The sequence below is a fragment of the Falco rusticolus genome, chromosome 12 (genome assembly GCF_015220075.1).
Source record: "Falco rusticolus isolate bFalRus1 chromosome 12, bFalRus1.pri, whole genome shotgun sequence".
Classification (NCBI taxonomy): Eukaryota; Metazoa; Chordata; class Aves; order Falconiformes; family Falconidae; genus Falco; species Falco rusticolus.
Window position 1 is genome coordinate 21461733 of NC_051198.1, and position 18365 is coordinate 21480097.

Consider the following 18365-nt stretch of genomic DNA (forward strand, 5'->3'; position numbering starts at 1 on the left):
TGTTTTTAAAGGCCTATCCAATGTCTTCCATGTCTGCCCTCTTCTCCATTTCTGTTTGGAAACATGACTGCAGACCTTCCTTAGAAGACACTTTCACATCTTTCCCTGAAATTTTTCTGAAGCCAGCATTTTTAATATGAATAGTTTTGGCATCAGAATTAGTGCATTATGCAGATCTTGCTACATTTGGTTATGTCTGAGTCATGCTTTGCCTTGTGCCTTGAAGGTTTCTCTACAACATGAGCTACAGTCTTTGCAAACTGCCCCTCATTGCTTGCTCTTCACTCTTCTAACAAATACTAATTTTCTTCTTGAATGTTGAGACTGGGGAGCAGATGAGTAGTTGGACTTTGACCCTTCTTATCAAGGGGTGGAGTGATGTGACATTCTATGAGAACTATCAGTTACCTTTAAAATGAACTGCAAATTCCCTAATGCCCTTTATAAATTTCATTTTTTTTCCCTTGTAATCTGGCTTTTGGAAGCATTCCCACAATCTTATCCCAGTGAGAGGTGTGCTGCAAGCCTAGTCACTGTGGGGTTGAGAACCCCATTCTGGGGAGATAGGTTTTTCACTTAACTGTCATCTGTTGACAAGCTGAAATCCTTTGCATTCTTGTGCTTCACTCACTTGCTGTGTTGGCTCTTGAAGGCTATTTTTGAAAAGGAAAGTTTATTTTTGTCTCCAGAATAGCAGATGAGTTTCTGAAAAAATACAAAGCACAGGTTCATCCTTTTTTTTTAACCCATTCTATTTACCAAACTTCCTCATATATTGTTGTTAAAGTTGAGTTACATAATTCAGTTGAGCAGGAGGCATTTAATTAGTAGAGTATAAAAAGAATCTCAAAGAATAAATTGAGTTCTAATTCTGCTCTGTTTTTAAAATGGCTCACAAAGAAAAACAAGGATTATATCAACTTCAAAACTGCATCCCTTCCCCCCTCACTGTATTGCCTCAATTCTCTTGCAAAAGAAAGATTTAGAAATCTAAATAAAGTATGCTTGAGTCTTTCACTGAATCCTTGTACTGACTAAGAATATATATAAAAAGAATTGGACCCTGTATTTATGCCTATTTGATAGTAGTTTAAACCTCAGCATTTGAAACATAGCTCAGTATGGGTAAATAACACTTTTGTAGCAGTCTGACAGGTTTTAAATGTCATCTCAGGCATATTGAACTAGAATGCACAATGAAGCCTGGGCATTTTTTGTGAAACGTAAAATCAGCATGTAAACAAATATTTACTGAAAATAGTGTATTTCCTGACCAAAAAAAAAAAATGGATCTGAAACCTCATTTGTACTGGTTGCAAATCCATGTCTGGCTTCCTGATTTCAGATCTAAAAGAGCTGATGCTCCTTCCTACATTCTTCTCAGCTCATGCTGCTCTGAACTGGAATGTTTCAGTGAGTCATGTTGTGAGAAGTTACCTGCATATCTTTGTTCCCCTAGAGATTACTTGTAGATATCAGTAGGTTAAATCTGAATTAAGTAACATTGTCTTTTCATTAAAACATTGTATATAAACCAACATAAGCTAGGGTATATCTGGGAACTTTATATTAAAGTGGAGAAGGTTCTTTGTGTTTTTATCAGTTTTGGTGGCGTTTTTTTAAAAACTTTTTCAGAGACATTAGACCCATAGTGGTGCTTTGTACCACTGATTCTGTATCAATTTCTTACACATGAACAGAGACTCCAGTAGTAACTTGGTCAAAATCAATGACAGAATTTGTATTGACTTTTAATAAATAATGTGTAAGATTTTTGAAAGAAAATGCTAATGGCTATCATTCTTCCAGTGATTTTTTTTTTTTTTTCCTTCTTGAAAATGAGATACAGATCTATATAAGAAATTAGATCTTGGTATAAAAATAGATTTAGAATGATTTAAACCTTAGAATACCTGACAACATCTTTAAATTAATGGATTTTTAAAAATATAAGTATTTGGAAATCATCCAAAAGAAGATGTAGCAAAGGGGGTGAAGTTGGAAGACTGTTAAAATTAATATTCTAATATAAATTGAAACAGCAACATTTATCATCTTCGTTCTTTCGTAAAGTGAAAAGATCTTATTCAGTCTAGTATGAATCTTCTAAATTGAGACAAAGATCTCTCTTCTAAAAGTCATGTTATGATGGATTTCTAGTTTAAGATGTTATTTCTAGCTTTATTTAGTAAGAAACTAAGTATACCATAAACAATTCAATTTGACAAACCGGCTAATTTTAAGCACGGCTTTTTTTAAAGTGATTTGTCCTATCCTTGTAAGTGTTTTGATTTTTTTTGAAGTATGAAATACTTTGATTTCTACATTTTCATTTATGACTGAAATGAGGTGCACTAATTAAGTCCATTTCAGTACACTATAATTGCTTTTTCGAGCCCCCTTTGCGAAAGCGGAACTGTTTTGTATGATGACCATGTTTTAGGTTAGTGTGTTAGGTTATTTTTGTTTTCCCCAAAAGAATGAACTCCATACATTTATGTCTGTAGTTAAAACTCACCATTGTTTTAGGTACCAGAGATGTGTTCAGTGACAACTGGCATAGCTTCACAGAGAACAGAATTTTCAAAAAGCTAGGTGTGGTAAGGGGCTTTTGGTCTGTTTTCTTCCCTCGTTTGTCTGCTCTGTTTCGTCTGCTGTGTGCATTAAAGTTACTAGTTACTCATAATAGGTTGTGTATTATGCAGTGATCCTGCAGACAGCTGGTGTGGAGCATGGAAAGGTATTGAATGGTGAGCCTGACCTCTGGGCTGTGGTTTGACAGAGAATTAAGAGCTAAGAGCTCACTGCTATTGAAAGGGTCAAAGTTTCATTTCTCTTTCCTCCCTTCCTTGAGTCTCACCACTTCCTCCTCTGCGTGCCTTGCTGCTGGAATCTTTGCTGAGCTGACCTAGCTCTTCACCCCAGCAGAAAGCATTACTTCCTCTGGTTATTTTATTGCTAGATGATTTGTCTCATGGAGAGGAATCTGAAAAGCACCCAAAGCAGTACCATGTAAGAGAAAAAAGCCAAGGAAAGGAAGTGGAAGAGGAGGAGCTTGACTATTTAGAACCTCCTCCCCCTTGCAAATGTACATAAGCAATACAGCATTTTTATTATATAATTTTATATTCATATTATAATCTTTATATAAAATTATATTAAATATATATATAAAATGGAGGCAGACCCTCCATATTTAAACTCAGTGGGAAAAAGAAACCAGCTGTGTTCTGCTGCAGTAATTCCTCAGCCCTATGTTAGGGCCCAAATTCAGCCTAGCCAGATAAAGATTCCTGTGAATTTCACAGCCACATCTTATGTATGTTGAACAAATATATAATTATCTCCTTTAATGGCAGAATTTATTTTTGCAAGTATAACTTAAACTGTCATGAGATAACTGTAAAGCTTCCTTCTGCAGCTGACTGAGGCAATATCTGACCAAACATTAGGAACTTGTGCAAGGTGGTCAACAAACATACTTCCCTTGCAAGATTAGATCTTTCATAAGATCCTTGTATTTATAAATAAAGACCCTTCTCAGCTGTTCTTCAGCACACACTTGTCTTTGATCTTAATTTTTCTTTATTTAGTGGAAAGAATATTTGTATCACTGATCTACTAATGTCAAGCCTGTCTGGCCTTTTCTTTTTTACCCTTAGTTTTGTGTAATTCATATGTATTTTTATTTCAACATGCTGATTCAATTAAGTGTCAAGAATTGCCAATGATGCTTTCTTCATAACCTCTTTATGTGCTTGCTGTAGACTTCTGTTGGGTTTGTCACTCCACTGAGAATCTGTAAGAATGTAAGCTGGGGTAGTTGAACAAAGTCCTTTAATCAGACTCTTCCAGAGTGCAGAATTGGTTTTTGAGATATAGGTTATCACCCATAATGTCAAAACCCAGACCAGTGGATGGGAGCTTGACTCCATCCCCAGCCGTGAGCTCAGCCATATTATTGCTCTCACCAGAAATCTCTACTATCGAAAGTAGGTGTACTCTGACCCAAAATCAATGAATACCCCTTTCCCTAGATGTGGATGTTAGCCAGGGCAGACTTGTGACAACTGGTCTGGGTGCATGGTACCTAGGAGCAGCAAGCTGAGTATTGAGGTGCTGTTTGTACGGAGCTGCTGAATGACCATCAAGGGTGAATATGGGCTGGCTGATGCATCTTAGGTTTTTTTCCTCTGACTTTTAGCTTTTCCAGCAATAATTCTGACTCACATAATTTTTTACATGTTTCAGCTTTTGTTTGATTTTATTTTTTTCTCTTCTTCACCCTCTTTTCAGGGTTCATTTGTCTTCATGGAAGTATATCCCTAAACGTTTTGAGAGCTGTGCTAAAAATGCACACACATGTACACACACGGACACAGACTTGCACTCAGGCTCTGGTTTTCTTAACTGGGGGATCTTCTTTCCTCAGGCTCAGTAACAAAGACTGAAAAATCTAGTAGGTGGTGTTTTGTGTGATGGACAAACATGATCCAGGTTTATTATACAGTGAATGACAAAAGTGGCTGCAGTAAGATTTCAGAGATAATGTTCTATTGTTTCATACCTCTTGAGTACAGGCATCTCTTTTTTGTCAAATCTGTGCAAGAAGTATTATTTTTGATGACAGCAGTGAAGAAACTGTTGTGATTTTCCCATCTGTTTTTAACCAGATGATTGCTGCTCTGCTTCAGACCACAGTGTCAGCTGGGAACCCCCTTGCATAGCTGCTCATTTGTCATAACAAAAAAAGTTTCTCCCACCTACCAGCATTATTTACTTCCTCTTCTGTTCTGGAGACATCAGGCAGTATTCTGGTGCTCAGGCCATAATACAGTTTGAAAAGAAAGTAAGTCACACTACACAATGAAAACAAGGCACAGTGGTGCTGATTATGCACTTTGTTGCTGGTACATGAATACAGTCTCCCTCTGTTCACCCCAAGAATTAGCTCAGACAATAGATGTCAGCAGTTATGGAAATACAAGTTATAAGTACTGAGGAGTGGTGTACTCTTGTCTTTCTGCCATGCCTTGAGCTACAGAAGCTCGCCACAGGGAAAGCGAGGTCTCTATTTGCTGAGAGTGTTTATCAGATGTCTCCATGAGGATTATAACTGTGTATTATTTACTTGTCAACAGTTTCGCAGTGACAGTGTGGGAGGCCCGTAAGGGCAGGACCAAAATGCAGCACTAATGACTGGTGAAGTTAGGTCCTTTTAAAAGGTAAAAATGTTAAAATGTGAATGAGGGAACTGAGACAACCAGAATGGGGAGAATAGGAATCAGAAGAACAAAAATAAGGATGTCAAGGACCTGGACACAGCGCATGGCACTCTCAGCATATCCTCCTTGGTGAGAGCTGAGATGCGTTGAAGGGAGTACATACACTACCATTACTTGGTTAAATTCTCAGCTATAAACATAAAACGGAAGAGAGGATGGTGCATTCCAATGCTGTTCATTTTGCACTTTGCACAAGCTGCCACTTTAAAAAAAAAATGTTTGTGCAGGTTCTTTGAGGGTGAAGAGTAAGTGTAGGAGCAAGTACAGAAATTTACTTCTGTGTATGTCAAACTTTGACACATGCATCTGTAAGTGTAGTGCATACATACGAGCTGGTAGGAGGCTTTCTTCAAACAGAAGGGCGGGGTTGGCTGTTTGCTGAGAGATGCTCTAAATGTAGAACTTTTAGAAAATCTAAAAATGAACTGGTGCTAGTGCAAGACAGTGTTCTGTTGAGTGAATGTTTAGTAAGACATCAATAGAGAAGATGAGTATCTTCTCAAACACTATATATAGCATTTATTCCTAAATTCAGACACAAATTCTACTTGTGAAAATACTTCTTAACTGACAGCTGCTTGATTTTACTAGTGTGGTCCTCTTTTTATAGGAGGGATTTAGGGAATTACAGGTCATTTGCATCATCCTGTTTCTTGGAAAAATGTCAGTTCCCACCTTCTTGTGTGAACCTTCCAGGAGCTAATTTTTACCTTTGCTTTGGAAGAGAAGTATATACTTTGAAAAGAAACAGAAGATGATCTCAGGCCATAGGTTAACTTGGGGAGAAGGGAAGGAGCAACTGCAAGCAAAATAAAACGCCAGAAAAATAGAGCAAAGTAAAGGGGACTGATTCTGGGTTAGAGCTATTAGAGCTAGTTGAAGAACGGAGCAAACGGGAATGATAGCCGTGATTACTGAAGAGTATAGTATGTGTTGATAGGAAGTTAAATTTATTCTTCCATTTGGTGTGACAGTTGTTGATGGATAAGATCTGGTAGCACATCTTGTTCACTTTCTGCTTGCCAGCGTGTTCCTTATTTTGTTACTGTTACAGCTCTGGGGATTCCACAATTTCTTTTGGATTATTTAATAAATGGATATTTTGCATGTGCATTCAACCAGAATTCTTTATTTCTGTTGATTTTTTTTTTGTTCTGTGGTACAGTTTGTACTCTATTCATCATCTGCCCCTGAGCTTCAGAGTGCAGGTGTAGGTATTATATTGACATGTCAGCCTCTCAGCTGCCTTTCCCTTGCTCCTGCTGCTCTTTGACCCTAACTTCTACCAACATTAGTTAGCACATGTAGTCCCTCCCTTCATTTCTGCACTCTCAAACACGTTTTTGTCACTATTACCCATTGACCATGTTTATTAACAAACATTTTTAGAAGTTGCCCCACTGCTTGGACCCAACCCATCTTAATTTCTACTGCTCACTTTAAAAATGAAATGAATTGACATTCTGTTTGGCAGAGCTTTGTCACAATTTTCAGCCTTTCCTCCATCCCATCTGCTCCCCCAGCTGCTCAGTCACACCCTGCCCTCCATTTTCAGTGTGCCTAACTGCAGATAGATAAAATAGCCAGTAACTGTTAGTCAGGATGTGTTGCTTCCCTTCCCACCGTCCCATCTGCTCCTCGCTGTCTTTCAGCATTTCACCCGTGCTCTTGTTTTTATGCTGTCCCGTTATTTTTGGCAAATGGCTGCATTGCGGATGACCCAGATTCAAGGCATGCATTGAGGTGTTCACCCTTGCAGTAATGGGATGATTACCAGGTTTCAGGGATAGACATTGAAGAGTTGGCCTGTCATTTACCTAAGAACATTTTTCTAAAAGAAAGCACTTAGAAGCACAAGATTAGGTGGTGTCTGTGGCTTCTGTAGAGAAGTAAACTAATTCAGCCCTTACTCTCCAGTAGTGATGTAACGGGGTGAAAATCAAAGTTCAGATCCTTAAATTGCTCTGGTAAAAGAAACCCCAGCAAACAACTTGAGTTTTTTTCCACGCATCTTCCTGATTCGCATAATGGCACCACCTATGTCCGTTCTGTAGTGTAGCAACTTTACCCACAAATATTTTACACACTTGTCCCCTCCCCCCCCCCCCCAATTCTTGCAAATTCTATGTAACAGACCGTTGCAAAAAATAGTTCATTTAGATTTTGTGGTGTAAATGGGTGTCAACATTACATTAGCTTTTAAGTATTGCTTCCTTAGTAAAAACCTTCAGGAAATTGAAAAGATGGAGCTTTAGTAAGGGTAGAAAGCATGCTTAATGTCCTCTCATACACTAGGAGAGACAGTGAAAGATAATGTAGGGCTAGGTGTTATATTCATTAACTTTCTTGATTTCTTCAACACAGGAAGTAGTGCAGTTTGTATATAGTCTGGATAAGTTGGCTGATATGTTTAAGGGTGGGGGGAGGTTGAAATCTGCAGAACAGGTAGTAATTAAATATTATATGTTTAAAAAAAGACAATGCTTCTAAAAATTTTACTGGATTATTTTGACCCTTCAAAAGCCAAAGGCAGATGGAAATAAATAATGTAACCTGTAGTGTTGCAGTTTGTAGTATCAAGCACATGTTTCATGTCACTGGCCATAGTATCTGACAGTCTTATTCTACGATGCATATGTTCCCATAAGAAATATTTAGCTGCTTCTCCAATTTCACCATACGTTTTTATTTTGCCATGTGCTTGGGTTGTCAAGTCTGGAAAGGTAGTTCAAAAAGGAATAAATCTTGTGAATCTCTATTTTATTCCACGATAATGGACGCTTGTTGAAGTTGCAGCAAATTTAATTCCCTTGCATGGGACTTGTTAAAGTATTTTTAGTATGAGCAAGCTTGATAATGTCAATGACTTTATGTAGAAGTTTTCTTTAATCTGTCCCAGAGCAGCTATGTAAGTGAGATGTGTTGCAAATGCAGCACACACAGATATTTCCCATCTTCTGAGCACTTGCCAGGAATGTAGCAGCTACTGTTTGTCAGGGGAGGCTTCTTGACACATGTCATTCTGCCATTATGCTGGGTTTGCAGTATGTGGAAAATATGCACCCCAGTTCCTGAGCCCTCTCTAAAACAGTGTGACACATGTGACCTGCTCCCAGAACAAGCTACTGCAAATGTATTAATCAGCCCTCTCAACAACAAGCATTTGGGACATGCCAAATCGCCATGCTGCCACTGTTGCTAGAAGAAGTTTAAGAATGGTAGCTGTGGGAAGATGTGGGATTGGGTCCCTGATAAAATACTAGGGAATATATTTCTGTAAAAAAAAGACTTCAGTGCGGTATTTTGTATAAGACTGCCTAGTTTTGACTGCTGTACAGAATTCGGTCTTGGGTGCCACCTCAACTTCCATGTAGTGGGGTGGATGACTTATTCTCGTTAGTATTCCCCAATGTATTTTCTGTAGCACTGTAGTATTTCTGTCTAGCTAGGAGATGTAAAGGCATTTAGGAAAAACACTTCTGGACCCTCTATTTCATCTTTCTATGCCATTCAGTAATAACATTGTACATGGTCCTGTAAATAAGAGAAAAGGCAAATTTATTTTGATTAGCTCCAACTCACCTTAGAGGGAAGTTCTTTTAAATGATGCTTGCTATCTGAAGCCACTTCTTCTGTCACGTTTGTTGGTTTTGCACTTAGTAGTATTGTAATTACCTTGCAAAGTAAACGAAATAAGTATTTTCTCTCAACCTTTCTGAACTCAAAATTCCATCATGTCCTTTAATTTGACTCTTAATTCTAACCTGAATGATCTCTTCTGGTGCATGTTGTTCTCACAAGCTATCTTTCTCAAGAAACAGCCATTATACAAGCTTCCTATTTCTGGCTTGGTTTTCACTCAGAGGCTAAATGTGGCATGCATGTGTAACTGGAAATGGATTTAGGAATGGGAATGTTTGGACCATGCAAATCCTCTTCACACCTGTCATCATCTACCCCTCTCAAACACATACACAGATTTATTTTTCAAGGTAGCCCGCTACATGGTAGTATCACTTACTTTTGTAAGATGACTGAGAAGGCCCAGTTGAGAGAGATCTGATGGCACCAAGGTTTGCTAGACCCAATAGTGTGCAGAGAGAGGTTTTTCCCAATGTCTAGCAAAAATGTCTGAGGCTAATCTTCATTTACAGCAGGAATTGGATTGGAATAATAACCCAAACTTCATTCAGTTTCAGGAAAGGTAGCCTGAGCCAACCTTTGATAAGTCACCTCCTACGTCATGCCGCATGCCTTTGGACTGAGTATCCTGACAATATGTCTATTTTTTTCTTTGTAGTTTAAATGCTACAGTCCATTTATTTCACAGTGTGTGGGGAGATGGAGGTGGCGGTGATTACTAAAAGTAAACCACGACGAAGAATTGATGCCAGATTACAAGTAAGATGGAGCATTGAGGAAGGATGCAAATGTAAGGGTTTCGGCCAGGCAGCCACAGCTTCGTTGTAATTTTAACACTAGGTGCTCTTTTGTCACTCTATCTTCTGGCTGTATTTCCAACAGGAAAAGACGAGAAAGAGGCAGCAGTAAAATCCAGAGAAACACCACAAATCCATAGCAGCTGCTTGTATTGTTGCAATGGAACATACTGTTAAAAGCATTAAATAGCATAATGAAGAGTTGTGGGCGTGGAGGTTTTTTTTTAATTTTGTCTGCTTTGATGAAAACAACTTGCTGTATATTCAGAAAAATCCACATGCTGGTAGATATTTAAATCACAAATGTTATTATGGATTATCTAGACCAGCCTCATTCCTTTTTCATGGGTAAATTAATGCTTCCAGTGTATTAATTTGAGCACAATAGCTGCTCAGGTATTTTCATAGTTAGCTTTTTTTGGATGACAAGATATTTGAAGAATGGTTGGGTTTTTTTACCTCAGTTGCATCTGGGTAAAAGCTGTGTAGATATCAAAGACCCTCAGGAAAATGTGTACAGTTTTTTGGATCCGTGCCTAGCAAAGTTAATGGAAATTAGCTACAGCAAAATCCAGAAAGGGTTCAGTGTTTGTCTAAGCTGTTTCTGTCTTAAACTGCTCCCTTATACCTTATAAATGACTAAAGGCTTTTATGGTCTGTACTACAGTTAACTTGTATTGTTTAACATACAGAACTTTTGTAGAGGATGATGTATTCTATGTGACAGTTTTATTTATTTAGTTAGTAACTGTATTCATTTTTTAAAAAAAAAGTGGCAGAGCTCTTTCAGCTCTTCATATTGTTTGTCTTAGTCATACTGCTTTGGGTTGTAAACCAGGCAGACCTCACAAACTCACCCGGTCTGATGGGTTGTCCATCTCTAACACTTTCTACAGCTTTACCAGAAGATTATTCCACCCCTTCCTAATTAAAACTGGTCCTCTATAGAGTTGACAAATAAGTTTGGTAGACAGAGGAAGAGTGAAAGGTAGATCTGATGAGACTTCCCTGTAGATAAGCTACAGCTCAATTAGAATTAATGAACATGGTGTAAGAAGAGGGTAAGTTTGGTGACTTAACACAGAAGTTCAAGCTAGCATGATCATAACTGCTCCTTATTAAACTTGGCTGTTAACATGGATGCAGCAGCAAGATTTTGAACGTTTTCTCTGTGCACATACACTTAAACATTCTGAAAAGGCTTATGTTTTTCATATATTGGACCACACATTCCTGCATGTGCATTTCTGGAGGAGACAAGATATCCTCTACCTGTGTGTGAACTGAAGAAGAATGTTTTGGAAGTCCTTGGGCAGCTTTGGAGATGCAAAGTATTAGAAAGGGAAAAAGTTGTTTCACTAAGTAACTGTCAGTGTCTGTGAATATTTTTGTAATTATATTATCTACCCTTCTCCTATGATGCCCTAGTTTTCATCCAGAATTTTCAGAGAAAAATCTCTCTCTTTTCATACATGAATGTTTTCCATAATGTATGGAAGATTGGCTGTTGCTGTATTGTGCATACAGCCTGATACAGAGTACTTTTCCTTGAAGCTTATCTATCCCCATTTTTGTGCTGACTCAGACTGAATCATACAATAGATATAGTTCTGACTGGGGCTAACATTAAATTTACCAGATATCTACTTTGCTGTAATATGTTAAAATTACATTTTTATGCTTGTAGCTGTCATGTATTTGAAGATTTGTCACTTTACAACCTAGCAGTGGAAACATTTGTTTTGATGCTTACAAAGCTAGCAATTTAATTGTCTAGGAATGCCTTTGTAGGTCTGTTTTGAGCATGTGTTTATGTTGTTTCAGGTATGTGAACATGAATTCTGGTTCTGGCTGCAGCTATTAAGGATTAATTGCTGCTTTTTTTTCTTTTTTCTTTTTTTTTTTTTTTTTTTGATGCTGCCATCACAAGACATTGTTTTCTGCAACATCACTGTTTATGACATGAAGGCTGAGCAGCTCCTGGTGTTTTCCTTAGTTCCTGTGCCCTGGCAAATGCTTATCACTTCACACAAAGCTTTCGGTCTTTTGCAGATTCAGGCACTATGTAAAGAGGCTTTCAGCCTGGGGACATGATGAACAAGTTATTTGTCCTTATGCAGTAATGAGACAGTATTTCCTTGTGATGTGCTATAACGTTCTTTAAAATTTGTTCTAACAACTGAATACTAGAGGAAGCTAAAATTTTCTCATCCTTCTTTCACCATCTTTTTGCAGTCTCCGTGCTGCAGTCCTGCCTCAGGTGATAATGCAAAATATAGATTCAGAAAAATGTAAACTAGTAAATAGTGGAGAGAGACCTACTTTATTTGTATCATTAGAATAACCATACCAAAAACTTTACAACAGGTATTGACGCTTCTTGAACATGAACAGTAATATTTGCACCGAAATAAATTTGGGATTGCATGTTTATTTAAATCTTTTTGTATATGGAGGTATCTATTTATTAAGATTTATTGCTATAACCAGTTCTGATCTGATTCTAGAATCTTTCAGTAACGTCTTATTAATCAACCAAAGCATTAAGTTGTTTGATGCTGTTTGTTTTGTACTGAAGTGCTTTGCTCCATCTTGAAACCTATTGGATGGTATTATTCACCCCAGAAGCATGTTGTTACTGTTTATGTCCATCAGCAAATATTCATCAAGGAGTACATTTAATAAGAAAAGAGTTAAGACATAGAATATATAGAACTGTGTCTCGTAGTGGGGAGTCCAGAACTGGATACACATGGTCTTGCTGGAGTGAGTGCAGCAAAGGGCCACAAAAATGGTGAAGGCACTGAAGCATCTGCCATAAGAGGAGAGGCTGAGAGAGCTGGAACTGTTCAGCCCAGAGAAGAGAAGGCTCAGGCAGGGATCTTATCCATGTGCATAATTACCTAATTGTAGGGGTGAAGAAGGTAAAGCCAGACTCTTCTCAGTGGTAGTTACTGACAGGACAAAAGGCAATGGGCACAAACTGAAAGACAAGAAATTCTGTTTAAATGTAAGAGAATCTTTTGTTATGAGGGTAGTTAAACACTGGCACAGGTTGCCCAGCAAGGTTGTGCAGCCTCCATCATTGGAGATATTCAAAACCTGACTGGACACAGTCCTGAGCAGCCTGCTCTAGCTGGCCCTGTTCTGATGACCTTCCTAGGTAACCTCCAGAGGTCCCTTCCAACCTCAGCTATGATTCAACATCACTTTTTATCATGTAGTCTTACCAAAACTTCAGTGGCATTGTTAGGAGTTCTGGTAGATATTCTAAAATCTTTGGGGTCTCTTCTATAAGGTTTTGCACTTCTGTGTAAATGTTGTTTGTTGTAACTACAATGTCTTTTTCTAACATTGCTTGAAAAATTGTAGGGGTTGTTAACTTCATCTGCAGCTTTTGTTTTGCCCCTCAGGAGCGTTTCTTCTCGCCAAGAATTCGTCGTCGACTTCATGCTGTCCTAGCATCTGTTAGCACTTCAATGTTGATTTTATCAAATCTAATATTTCTTGGAGGAAATCATGTTGGAAAAATCTACTGGAACAGGATCTTTATGGAAGGCAAGTTTATTTTTATGTGCTTTTTAGGTAACAGAACTTTGAAAATGTTACCTTGAGTGGGCTGAGCCAGGTTCTTCTCCCAGTGCACTAACCGGGAGTAACCTTTTTTCTGTTCCTGTTCAAAACCATCAAAAATATGTTGGACAAAATCTAAATAACTGTGCAGGCTGCGTGACTACAAAGAAACATTGCCTTTCTCCCATCGAGTCTATAAAGAGAGTTATCAGGCTTCTCTGTCAGTGAAATCACCAAAGATCAAATAAGTGTGTGACAAGTTAGTCAGCTTGAATTTCTTATTTTTCTTCCTGCTCTGCATTTCATGTACAACTGTAAGAACAGGTGTGTTAAAGCCAACCCCATAGATTCTGTGGAAGGTTAGTGAATGAGTTCTGCATACTACGGCATAGGTGAGCAATTAAGGGGTTTTTTTGTAGTGGATTTTTTGTAAGGGTGTAGGGACCTCCTAACTTGAGGATGAGATTTGAGGACAGGGGAACTTTGCTGCCAATATCAGTCTGTGGTGTTTCTGAATAAGCAGTATGCAGCATTGTGCTGTGAGCTGACTCAGGAGACAAATCCAGCTTTGGTATTTTTGTCAGAGCTCAGTGTAAGCAGGACCAGTTTTCTTCTTAGGTTCTTGTTGCTGCCAGAGCCCCACCTTGTCAAATAAAGATCTTGTAAAGGTGTGTTTCTTGCTCATGAGGGAGGTACTAATAGGTTTCTGTGCACAGAAGTACTGTCCTACAAAGACCACCGTTCGTCTATTGCTCCTTCATGCAGTGTTTTTTCCTCTTCTTTCTTGCAAGGGTTTGGAGATTAGCTCTGGAGTTCCAAGGTCCTACTTAAGCAACCTAAAATAATTAAACTCTTTAAGAGGAAGTTATGTACATAAATTGAATGATTTATCTTCTGAGTTCAAGCAAAAAACCCCATACAAACAGCCCTAAGAAAGATACATTTTCAGCATAAAATATAGTGAAGCTTTTTGTTAATACTAAACAGAGATGGGGTAAAATACTTGCTAATGTTTGGGTTTTAAAAAGTGTGAGATTTATTTTCTGTTCTCTTAAAAAGTCTTCATTTTCTCTTAAATTGTTTCCTCCCAATTAGTTGGCTAATAGTTTCAGTAGAAAAAAATTGCAGCAGGATTAACTTTAGAAGTAAAGTTAGACATCACTTCTTATCTATTAAAAAAAAAGCACTAGTGAAATTGTCCATTTCAGGTTTATAGCTTCATGCATATTATTTTCTTAATGCAATTTGTGTATTATAAATGGAGAAAGCACGCCTTCCTTTTTGGAAGGATTAGCAGTTGACAGAATGCTGGGGTTTGTGTCTGATGAAGGACAATGTTTCATCAAGTAGAACAGTATTTAATTAAACCAGATCAATTATTGATTGTTTTTCTAGATTTGGTTTGGTGGAGGTTTTTTAATAGTTCTTTGGTCTATTGCTCTGCATATGGCTTGAGTACTTATAGTTACTTCGGTATTAGGTAACAGGTTGTCAATGATGGGAATAGCAAATTAGTTTAGTTATTTGCAACTTTGTTTCCATGAGATGTTAATCAAATTATTTTAAGAATGTAAAAGCTTTTGCTTAGTGCAGCTTATACTCTACTAGTAGAAATCTCAGTGTTAAGCTTTATATGCCTGTATCCTTAGATCACACAAATGACTGTGAGCATATTCTATTACTGCATTATGGTTCTGACAACGCAAGTGTACAAACTTAAATATCCTTTAAGATCTTATTGCATCAGCACGCCTGCTCCATCGTGTTTTTTCTGCTGTGGAACAAATGCTGAGATTTGAGGGCTAGTCAAATCCAGAAGGACTATCCAGAACTATGGCCTTAAATTTAAAGTAAATTTAAGTGCTGGTCTGTAGGAAATGCAACAAAAATCTACACATATATTTGGAGAGTGCAGTGCTAGAAGATAAAGATAAATTTGTGTATAGTCTGCACTGTTTTGGTGAATCCAATTCAGCAATATATTCAGACCAAACTAAATACTACAATATATACTCCTTGGTCATTCTTTTGTCAGCCCAAGGACAGATGAAATGATCTAGTTGCTTGCTTTTAACTCAAGTTTTTATCATTACCCTCATTAAAAAATAAATGTGGATTTGCTTGACTTGTTTGAAGAAGTAAGGGTGGTGGTACTGGGTAAGTTCTGTGGGGCAGGGGATGTTTCATTTGAGTTTTTATTTTTACACTTTCTGGTGTGATGCAAGCAATACAAAGTTCCCATGCATGAAGATTTTCTCTTGTGCACTATGATATTGAAGAACTTTGATAAGCACAGATGTTGACCTCTGTGGTGGTTTGACCCTGACTTAATACTCTATCACTCCCCTCCTCAACTGGACCAGGGAGAGAAGAAAAGGACAGGGAGATCACTCAGCAATTACCATCGCAGGCAAAACAGACTCGACTTGGGGAAATTAGTTAATTATTACCATTCAAATCAGAACAAAAAACCACCTTCCCTCTACTCCTCCCTCCTTCCCGGGCTTAACATAATTCCTGATTTCTCTACGTCCTCCCCCTGAGCAGCACAGGGGAACAGGGAATGGGAGTTGTGGTCAGTTCACATGTTGTTACTGCCGCTCCTTCCTCCTTATACTCTTCCCCTGCTCCAGCCTGGGGTCCCTCCCCCAGGAGACAGTCCTCCATGAACTTCTCCTACATGGGTCCTTCCCAGGGGCCACGGTTCTTCACAAACTGCCCCACGTGGGTCCCTCCCGCGGGGTGCCGTCCTTCAGGAGCAGACCGCTCCAGCGTGGGTCCCTGCAGGGTCACAAGCCCTGCCAGCAACCCTGCTCCAGCCTGGGCTCCTCTCTCCATGGGGCCACGGGTCCTGCCAGGAGCCTGCTCCAGCGTGGGCTTCCCATGGGGTCACAGCCTCCTTTGGGCACCCCCTGCCCTGGCGTGGGGTCCTCCCCGGCTGCAGGTGGGGATCTGCTCCCGCTGACCTCCATGGGCTGAGGGCACAGCCTGCCCCACCGTGGGCTCCACCGCGGGCTGCCGGGGCATCTCTGCGCCGGTGCCTGGAGCCCCTCCTGCCCCCCGTCCTGCACCGACCTGGGGGGCTGCAGAGCGGTTGCTCTCGCATAGTCTCACTCCTCTCTTCTGCTGGCACAGATTTATTTATTTATTTTCCTTCCTAATATGTTATCCCAGAGGTGCTACCACCATTGCTGATGGTCTTGGCCTTGGCCAGCAGTGGGTCCATCTTTGAGCCAGCTGGCATGGGCTCCATTGGACATGGGGGAAGCTTCTGGCATCTTCTCACAGAAGCCACACCTGTAGCCCCCTTGCTACCAAACCGTTGCCATGCAAACCCATGACAACCTCCCATCAGTGTCTTGTCAAGAGTAGTCAAGAAATCTGGCAAGGGATTTTTTTTTTGCTGAAGCTGAAGATGTACACGATGCACTTCTAGTTTTGCTCTTTGGTTACTGAAGAGGTTCTGCTGTGTTCTTTTGCAAAGACTGAGTGTTACCAAAAACCTATACAGGTGTCCGAGGGTGGGGAGTAGAGGACGTGGGTATGACAGCGGTTAAATCCCAGGACAGCACAGTAAGTGCAAGGAGGACCGTGCAAGTGAGCTACCTTTGTTATCAAAGCTTTGTGGATTGCTTTCTAGGAACAGGATTTAGATAAGGTGGTTTCTCATATGTGGTAAGCTTTGGATGCTGCAATGCCACTTGCTATGCCATAGTTATCCCTTCTTTTTTCCCAGAGTTCTTGCTTGACTGGTACTTGAACTCTTCTGCAGTGCCTTGGCAGTGCTTTCCACAGCTTCCGACTCCCACTGACAATGAGAGTTTATATTTGAATATGCCAGGTAGAATTTTTAGCATTTGCTCTACTCTTGTGAAAAAGAAATTAAATCTATTTGCCTTTAAAATGAGAGCAGGGTATGTGTGTCTTACATGCACGAGTATTTGTTTTTTAAATTTGCTCTCAAACTGTTCAGACCAGCCTTAGTGTTTGTTTCTAAAACTTAACTTGGCCCCATAAGCCATTTACAAAGAGAAAAGTTCCCACAGCAAGCATTTGCTTTGACTTTTTTATTAAGGCTTTTCTCATATGAGACAGTGTCATTCTAATAAGAAAGCGGGAGAAATATCTTCTGTGTAACAAACTGGTTTTAATCCTGTATTCCAAGTGATACTTCACTTCAAAATGAGAGACTCCAATGAGGGAGGTTCTCTTTGGCTGGGCTTTCTCCTGGGACCAGCACTGTGCAGTGCTTTTAGTTAAGAGGCTGAATTATCCTAGCAAGCATGGCCAAAGGCATTAAGCTGGGCCGGGGATACAAGTATATTGGGTGATAAAAGTATAAAATGCTTCCTGCCCTTTCTCTGGTTTGCAAGGAACAGAGCCCAGATCAACGAGGAAAGCACACAGTGCATGTCAGGTGTGTTGTACTTCGTAAAGCTGTCTGGAAGTTGGACAGCCATCATTTAAGTTAATTATAAACCAGTACTTTTAGCTTTCTGATTTACCTTGCTAAATTGTGAGGAATGCCTCTCTTGAGGACAGTGCATCCCACATACATCTGTCTTAGCACGGGATGAGATGCATTGTCACTCCTCCCTGAACTCAGAGGCATTTTGTACCAGGTAGTTTAGATTAGATTGAGTGTCCTTTAGTAGCTATCCAGCTAAGAGTGAATTTCACCCTTGGTTAGAAATTATTTACCGCAGGAGTACAGAATGGCTGGCTGGGCAGAAGTCTTGCAATGAAGGGTATCTGACTGTCCTACCAGACTGCAGTCTTTGTGCATCAACAGTGTCATACCACTTAAAACAAAAATAGACCATACGCTAAGATGCATTGACAGCAGTGTAAAATGCATAAAATAACCTCTTCTCCTACGTGATGTCCTGAAGGTTAAAGTTAAAATATGCCTGGTTTTGGTTATTGCATATTAAAAAAATAATGATCATCTGACAGGGAGAAGGATGTACAGCCAAAGTGATTGGAAGCATAGGAGCCATGACCCTGGCATTGTTTTGTTTTGTTTTGAAAGTATTGAGGGGAGAAATAGGTACACAGAAGCTTCTAC

The 18365-nt window shown here is 39.4% G+C and overlaps 1 protein-coding gene across 1 annotated transcript in view; it reads left to right on the forward strand.

Annotated features, from left to right (window-relative positions):
- HHAT (hedgehog acyltransferase) overlaps positions 1 to 18365 on the forward strand; it is a 161914-nt gene that overhangs the window by 79542 nt on the left and 64007 nt on the right. The window contains exon 11 of the mRNA XM_037405739.1: positions 13138 to 13282. Coding sequence (XP_037261636.1) covers positions 13138 to 13282 — 145 coding nt within the window. The remainder of the gene's footprint in view (positions 1 to 13137; positions 13283 to 18365) is intronic.